Source organism: Pelodiscus sinensis, chromosome 31, assembly GCF_052426305.1.
Source record: "Pelodiscus sinensis isolate ZL-2025 chromosome 31, ASM5242630v1, whole genome shotgun sequence".
NCBI lineage: Eukaryota > Metazoa > Chordata > Testudines > Trionychidae > Pelodiscus > Pelodiscus sinensis.
Window position 1 is genome coordinate 16,148,352 of NC_143082.1, and position 7,995 is coordinate 16,156,346.

Genomic DNA, 7,995 nt, shown 5'->3' on the forward strand with positions numbered 1-7,995 from the left:
CGCTCGCGCGGCCCCGCAGGCCGGCAGCGGCCGCAGAACTACATTTCCCACAGGCCCCCGCGCGCCACGCGCCAGGGAAATGGCGGAAAGGTGCGTTCCCGGGAGCCCCGCTCCTCGCCCCGCCCACCCGTGCCCTGCTCGCCACGGTGATTGGCTGGCCCCGCCCGCGCCCCGCCTCCATTGTCCGTTCCGCGCTGGCTAGTGGGCGGCCGCGCGCTGGCCCCGCCCCCCGCGGACTGTGATTGGCTGGGCGCCCAGAGCCGGCCATGGGCGGCGCCCAGCGATGGAGGGAGCGTTGCTGAAATGGACCAACTACCTGGCGGGTAACGGCCCCCCCATGGGCCCCCCCCGCCCCGCCCCCCGGCGAGCCAGGCCCCTCCCCCTGCGGGCCCCCCGGCCCCTCCCCCCGGCGAGCCAGGCCCCCCCCCAGCCCCCGGCCCCCCCCCGGCGAGCCAGGCCCCTCCCCCTGCGGGCCCCCCCCCTCCCCCCGGCAGAGCCCCCCTCCCCCTATGGGCCCCCCCTCCCCTCCCCCGGCCAGCCCCTCCCCCTGCGGGCCCCCCCGGCCCCTCCCGGCGAGCCAGGCCCCTCCCCCCATGGGCCCCCCGGCCCCTCCCCCGGCGAGCCAGGCCCCTCCCCCTGCCCGGCCCCCCCGGCCCCTCCCCCGGCGAGCCAGGCCCCTCCCCCTATGGGCCCCCCCCGGCCCCTCCCCCGGCCGGGCCCCTCCCCCGGGCCCCCGGCCCCCTCCCCCGGCGAGCCAGGCCCCTCCCCCATGGGCCCCCCCAGCCCCTCCCCCCGGCGAGCCAGGCCCCTCCCCCTATGGCCCCCAGAGCTGACCACCCCCATGCCCCCCGGGCTGGATTCCCCCGGCCCTGGCCCCCCCACCCCTCCCCCACAAGCCCAGCCAATGCAGGTGCCTGTGCCCCCCAGCCAGGTCTCTGTGGCCCCCCCGCGCTGGGACACGCCCCCCCCCGCCCAGGCTGCGGCTCGTCCTGCCTGCGGGCTGCCCCCCCTTGCCCCCCTCTGCGGAGCCCCCCAGGATCAGTCCCAGCCCGGTGCTCTAACCACTAGACCCCGCAGCCGCCCTGGTCTGTCCCTGCAGGGTGGCAGCCGCGCTACTTCGTCCTGGACAGCGGCATCCTGTCCTACTACGACTCCCAGGACGACGTGGGCAAGGGCAGCAAGGGCAGCATCAAGATGGCCGTCTGCGAGATCAAAGGTCAGCGCCAGCCCCCCCGGCAGGGCGAGAGGCTCGAGGGGGCAGCGCAGGGATGTGAGCGGCTGCTCCACTACTCGCTCCCCCCCTTGCTGCCTCTGTGTGAGAGGCAGCAAGGGGTGGGGAGCAGGAGCCGGTGATGGGGGAGCCAGGCTGAAAAGCTGGTTCCCCCCCAGCACCGTCTCTGCAATGCCACCTCCCCCCCATCAGAGGCAGCACTGCGTGGGGGCACAATGGGCCCGGACTCACCCCAGACAGGGGCTGCTGGATCCAGTGTGAGCCAGGCTTTGTCTGATCCAGTTCCCAAGCTCCCCCAAAGCATGTGTGGCTCTTGGAATCAGGCACAGAACCCAGCGTCCAGTCCCTTGCTCTGACCACTAGACCCCGCTTCCACTGTCCTTCCAGAGAAGCCCTGGGCCCCTAGACTCTGGCCACGGAGGTGGATCGCGTCCTGCAGGGTGAGAAGCGCTGGGAACTCGCTCAGCCCCTGTCTTGTCCCCGCAGTGCACCCCAGTGACCCCACGCGCATGGAGCTGGCCATCCCGGGGGAGCAGTACTTCTACCTGAAGGCCGGGGGCGCCGCGGAGAGGCAGAAGTGGCTGGTGGCCCTGGGCAGCTCGAAAGCCTGTTTGGGCGACAGCAGGAGCCAGAAGGACAAAGGTGGGCCCTTGCTGAAGGGCAGGGTGGGCACCGTCATCACCAAGGTGCTGTGTCCGATCGGGGTCTGGACTCCCGGGCGGGGCGCTGCATGTTGTGGGGGGCTGGGAGCCCAGGGCTAGGGTAGCAGGAGGCAGAGGGTTGGGAATGAGGGGCCCGGGCAAGGCTGGGCTGGCAGGGGCTGTGGGGCAGCAGCAGGGCTCGGCGGGCAGGCCCAGGACTGCGGCAACAGCGGGGTGTGGAAGGGCCGGCTGCGGTGAGGGCGTTTCCCCCTCCTCGGTAAACGTGAGTCACTCGTCTGCCGGCAGAACTGGAATTTCATCCTTCGAGCCAGCCCCACCTGGCTCTGACCTGCTAGCTGTGGGGTGGGGGCCCAGTAGGGCCGGCCTGACCCCAAAGCCCACACACACTAGAGGGTGTCGTCCTGCAGAGAGTGATTAGGGGCAGGTGCTCCCCTTGCAGTGAGCACAGACCCCAGAGTGCAGTGCTAGGGGGCGCTGTGCTGCGCTGGGGGGTGGGGTGACTCCAGTAGGGGGCGCTGTCTTCTCCCTGGTCGGCTTGGTAATGATCCAGGCCGACTTTGTAAGAACTGGGGTAGTAAGCCCAGGCTCCGTTCCAACCTGGAGCGTTCCATTTTGGCCCCCTAGATTTCCCTGCCCAGTTCTGCTGGTTCCTCTGATTTTCTTGGCTTCCCGCCTTAGACTAGTGCAGCGTTCCTGCGGGGTGTTAAGCAGCTGCTGCGTTCCACCCCAGAGCTGGCTGCATTTCAGTGGAAGGGGCAAAGCCACCCAGCACTGGGCCTGGGGTGTCCAGAGGAGCAAGCGAGGCACGAGGCTGTGCTGATCGTCTCGTCTCCCTGCAGACATGCAGCTGAGCAGCGAGTCCCTGGGCCGGAAGCTGTCGGAGCTGCGGCTGTACTGCGACGTTCTGACTCAGCAGGTCTTGGAGGTCCAGGAGTCCATGCGGCCCCAGGACAACGGCTGCCTGCTCGATCTCGAGGTTCAAAGGGGGCGGGAGGGGGTCCCCGGGGAGCGGCTGGGGTTTAGGAAGGTCTGGGGGATTTGGGATTCCAACGGCTCCGCAGCGTAGAATCCGCCTGGAACTCCCTGCTGCAGGGCTGTGCTGCCGCACCAACAGCCGGAGTGGCTGGGATCCACGTGGGGCCTGAGGCCTTGGGGTGTACGTGGAGGGGATGGGGCACAGGAGTGAAGATCGGCATGGATGTGAGTCCCCTGCTTTAACCACTAGACGCCACTCTGCTCCCAGAGGCGGGGCTAGAACCCAAGCAGCCTGAGTCCTACTGCCCCGCTCTAAGCACTAGGCATAACTTTCCCCAGCGCCGCCTCTCTTCTGAGTTCGCGTGTGTCTGCGATGCCACGGAGCCAGCTAAGGAGGGAGCAGGGGAGCCAGTGACTCACTGGGTAGGCTGGAGCAAGTCACCGGCCCTCTCTGCCTCGGTTTCCCCACCGGTACCGCAGGCTTGGCAAGCCTGGCGCGACAGAAGCGCAAAGGATTGCGGGGGGCTGTTCCTCTCCCTAACCCTCTGTCCTCCCTCCCCAGAAGATGACCGAAGCCTCCTCGTTGCTCAGAGCAACCTGCAGCCAGTTCCTCTCCACGCTGGAGGAGTGCATGAAATTCGCCAACTCGCGCCTGGCCCCCGAGCTCCACCAGCCCTCGCCGGCCCCCCTGCCGCAGGACTTTGTGGGCACCAAGCTCCCCCACTGCCACCGAGTAAGAGCTTGCCGGGGCGCCGGGGGCATTTGGACTAGCCGTGGTGTCGGCCTGGGGCAGGTCAGGGACCAGGCGCTGGGGGCTGTGTCAGCGGGGAGCTAGCCTGGCCCTGGTCATGGCCCCAGAGGGCTGCGCCAGCTTCGGAGCAGGGAGTCGGGCTCGGTCTCTCCTCATCCCGGTCCCGCCTGACGCCGTCCCGCTTTCTCGCCTCGCAGGTGAGACGCTCCCTCAGCCACACGGGCATCGTGTCCCCTGACAGGTGAGCAGGCCGCCCGCGGGGGCGGGGAGGGGCCGGGCGAGGATCCCGGGGGCCCCGTGCTCGGCGGGGGGCTGAGGCCGAGCGGCCGTGGGCGGAGGGAGGCAGGTGGCTTCTGGGTGCCCACGACGTGGTTCCTGGCTCCCTCCAAGCCGGCTCCTCGCCCAGCATGGCCCCTCGCTGGAGATGGGGGAGGCCCTGGAACTTGAGGCCCAGCGCCCTGGTCGGTGGAGGCGGGCCCCAGGGTGCACTGAGAACCCCCCGGATGGGAGGAGGGAGCGACCAGCCGGGCTCCCCCTCACTGCCCCCCCTTGCAGGGGGGCGGAGCCGCCCCGGCCCCCGGGGCCGCCGCAGAAGGGCGCCGTGACGGTGCTGCGCAACCTGGAGGAGATGGTGATGTTCCGCTCGCAGCACTGGGGCCAGCAGGGCCCGGAGGACGCCATCCTGGAGGAGAGGGAAGGTAGGAGCCGCAGGGCGGCCGCTCTGCCAGCAGGGGGAGCTGGCCTGGGGCAGCATGGCCACCTGGCCAGCAGGGGGCAGCCGGCTTCTGGAGAACAGCTTCGGGGGCCCCACTAGCTCCACCTGGCGGATGCTGCCCCCACCACAAACTCCGCCCTTCCTGCTAGCCCCGCCCACGGTAGACGTGCCTCAGTGGTCCTGCGGGGGCTGAGGGCTGCTGTGTCTCCAGGGCCCCATCAGTGCGAGGAGAGCAGGGGGCAGCAGCTCCTAGTGGGCAGAGCACGGGACTGAGAGCCAGGACTCCTGAATTCCCAACCCCGCAGGACGAGGGGTGAGTCCCTCTCCCTGCCTCAGTGCCCCCGGGAGGCTGGGGTGGTGGGTTGAGCAGGAGGGAACAGCCGCTGAGAGATTGGAGCGCTGAGCCCGCACGGCCAGAAGCTGCGGGTTTCCCTAATTCCTTCTCTCCCGGCCAGGGGCCCGGCTGCCCGCGCACAAGGCCCCAGCGGACGCGGCTGGTGGCGACGAGCGGAAATGAGGCACCAGCATCCGGGCGCAGCGTCCGCCTCCTGCCGGAGGCTCTGGAAAACGTTGGGCTCCGCCCCGTGCGGGGGGGCTGCCTGAGGCCCTGTTCTCCCCCCACCTCCTCAGGCTGAGCTCACCTGCTCGCCCTGCGCCGCTCAGAGGGTGGAGCAGGGCCTGCCTGGGAAGGGAGCGGTGTCTAGTGGGCGGAGCAGGCGGCTGGGGATCAGGCTGCCCGAGTCTGGTCTGCTCCCTGTGGCCATTCCCCGTCTGCAGTGGGGGGCTCTGCGGGGCGGTGTCGGGGCAGCTCTCCAGGGCAGAGGGGCCCCCTGCCAAGGGCAGAAGAGCAACTTTCTGCTTGGTGCTGTCTCCCCTGGGCTAGGCCCCAGCGCCTTAGCTGGCCTCACGCCCTGGCACCGGAGAGCTGCCCCCCTCTGGTCCCCAGCCCCAGGAGCCAAGCCCGCCGCTGCCCCGGCCTGAGTCCCTTCCCCCGCGCTGTGCTGCTCTGTGTGTGACCCGGGGGCTGAGCTCAGCAGCCTACGCAGTGTCGGCGGGCCGGGGCCGGGGCCGGGGGGGGGGCTGGGGCCGGGGCCGGGGCCGGGGCCGGGGGGGGGCTGGGGCCAGGGGCGGGCTGGGGCCGGGGGCCGGCCGGCGGGTGCCTGTAATCCCTGGGCACACGGCCCCTCGGGTGCGTCGGGGCGAGCTTGAGCGCAAACCCCACCCAGGAAATAGTCCCGCGCGAGCTTGTTCCAGCAGCGTGCAGTGGCGCATTGGCACACGTCTCCCTGCAGGGGGCGCCCTTTCAGCAGCCTCTGGACCCTGCAGGCGGGTGAGGAGAGGTGGGTGTTACGAGCTGGCACGGCGCCTCCTGCTGGCCAGCTCCTGTCCATGCCCAGCGGCCGGAGTTGCACGGCTCTCCCGCCGCGGGGGCAGGGGGCGAGGAGGAAGATGGTGCCGGGAGAGGGTTGGCTCCTCCCACCTGGACATCACCTGAGTCAGGTGTCTGCACCCAGCACTAAACTGAACACTACAGCCAGGGCCGGGCGGAGCGGAATGGAGCCTGGTGCCCGCTCTCAGGCCCTGCCGCGGGCGTCTGGCCGGGCTGCTGCCGAGGGAGGCGGCCGTTCCTGCGCAGAGCCCTGCCAACGACCGGCTCTTGCAATAAAGACTCTCCTTTTGAAAGCAGCGGCTCGTCTCCATGCGTCTGCCCCTGGGGGGCTTTCCCCCGGGGCCCGGGAAGGAGCAGGTGCAGGAAGGCGGCTCTGAAGTCGCTGCGGCCCCAAACTGCTTCCTTGGAAGCGCAGGCGAAAGGAAGAGCCTGAATCTTTGTGGCTACAGCCCAAAGCGCTGGGCCGGCCGTGGCAGCTGCTCGGGCCGGTCCTCTTCCCAGCTGCCCCCCACGCCGGGAGCAGCCGGCGGTTCCTGCGGCTCCCTGGGTGTTAAACAAAACAACTGGCCTGGAAGCACCTGAGAGATTCTTGGGCGGAGCCCTGGTGTGTTGGCTCAGGCCCTGTTTCTTACTCGAGCTCTTGGGCCACCTTGGTTTTGTGGGGCGGGTGTTTGTGAAGAAGAGCACCGGGCGCTAGCCGGGCTCGCCTGCGCAGGGAGGGCTTGGCCGCGGTCGCCGAGCTCAGGAAGCCCAGGCGGCAGGCGTGGCGCTGGCCACAGTACAGCGGAGACTCCAGAAAGGCGTTTGCCACCAAAGTTCTTTCCAGCAGCTAATGGGCCCTGAGCCGCCCTCCGGCCGGGGAGTTTCCTGCGCGCTGGGAGGCTGCTGGCTGCGTGCGGGGCTGGAGGACGAGCGCTGTGCGTGGCCGGCTAGCCCTGCCTGTAGCGCGGCCCAAGGGGCAGGAACGCAGGCTGGAAACCTCCCCCGGTAGCCCCCTTCAGGGGTCGGGGTTTGTCACCAGCCGCGTCACCCAGGACCCTTCTCTGCAAGCGGCAACCCAAGGTCGGGGACCGGAGAGGGACAGATGAGAGGAAATGTCACAGGGGTTCCTGGGCCCCTGCCCCCCTGTGCCTTGGAGCTGCGGTGCTCTGCTCCCCCCATGCCCCACATCCACCCTCCGTGGGGAAAGGGCAGCGGGGCAGGGGCCACGCCGGACGGCTGGGGCCTGTCCTGTTGAGGAAAGGGCGGAGGTCGTGTGGGGACGCGCCAGGGGCCTCCAGCCAAGCCGGAGCACACGAACCCGGGGCTGTGAACAGGCAGCCGGTGTAAACCAAACGGAAGGTGCCGCCTCCCGCAGCGCCCCCTCAGCCTGGGGCCGCTGCACCCGGGGCCGGTTCCCCCTCCCTGGCTATTAGCCAAGGTGGCCAGGGACCTCTGCCGCCCTCAATACCTGCCCTGTTCCGGTGGCTCCCGCGGGGCACCTGGCGCCCGCCACCCCTGGGAGGTGGGACAGCGGCGCCGTGGCCATCGGTCTGACCCAGCCTGGCTGCTCCTGGGTCCGGCCGGAGGGGAGGGTGGCTCCGTGAATGCTCAAGGGGACAGCCGCTCAGTTGGCTGGCTGTGCGTGGGGCTGGCTGACCAGCAGGGCGGGGGGCTAGCTGCGGGTTGGAATGGCTAGTTGGCTGGGGGCTGGGCTGGCTAGCGGGGTGGGGGGCTAGCTGGCTGGGGGGGCTAGTTGCGGGCTGGAATGGCTAGTTGGCTGGGGGCTGGGCTGGGTAGCAGGGTGGGGGGCTAGCTGGCTGGGGGGGGGTGGCTAGCTGGGTGGGGGGCTAGCTGGCTAGCGGGGTGGGGGGCTAGCTGTGGGCTGGAATGGCTAGTTGGCTGGGGGCTGGGCTGGCTAGCTGGCTGGGGGGGCTAGTTGCGGGCTGGAATGGCTAGTTGGCTGGGGGCTGGGCTGGCTAGCGGGGGGGGGGGCGGGGGGCTAGCTGGCTGGGGGGGGGGGCTAGCTGCGGGCTGGAATGGCTAGTTGGCTGGGGGCTGGTGGGGGGCACTGGTGACGTTGTGGGGGGCTCGAGGTGGGTGACTGGCGGGAGGGCTGTGCGGGGGGGGGCAGTGGGACAGGCTCGCTGGAGCGACGACCCGGGGCGGGGGGGCGAGCGGGTCCGAGCATCCCCGGCTCCGTTCGCTTTAAGGGGCGGCGCTGGCTCCGCCCGGCCCCGCAGCGCCCCAGCCGCGCAGGGCGTGTCCGGCCCCGGGGGGCCGGCGGGCGCG

The 7,995-nt window shown here is 70.7% G+C and overlaps 1 protein-coding gene across 2 annotated transcripts; it reads left to right on the forward strand.

The window, feature by feature from the left end:
- Window positions 1-184: 184 nt before the first annotated feature.
- LOC142818900 (pleckstrin homology domain-containing family A member 3-like) lies at window positions 185-6,017 on the forward strand. Of its 2 annotated transcripts, none has more exons than XM_075901624.2 (8): window positions 185-323; window positions 1,100-1,216; window positions 1,718-1,873; window positions 2,733-2,869; window positions 3,431-3,601; window positions 3,817-3,860; window positions 4,175-4,317; window positions 4,790-6,017. In XM_075901624.2, the coding sequence occupies exons 1-8, from the start codon at window positions 284-286 to the stop codon at window positions 4,849-4,851; spliced, it is 870 nt and encodes a 289-aa protein (XP_075757739.1). In that variant the 5' UTR covers window positions 185-283; the 3' UTR covers window positions 4,852-6,017. The 2 variants fall into 2 exon arrangements, with proteins under 2 accessions (XP_075757739.1, XP_075757740.1); XM_075901625.2 differs by having other exon boundaries at window positions 3,434-3,601.
- The last annotated feature ends 1,978 nt before the right edge of the window (window positions 6,018-7,995 follow it).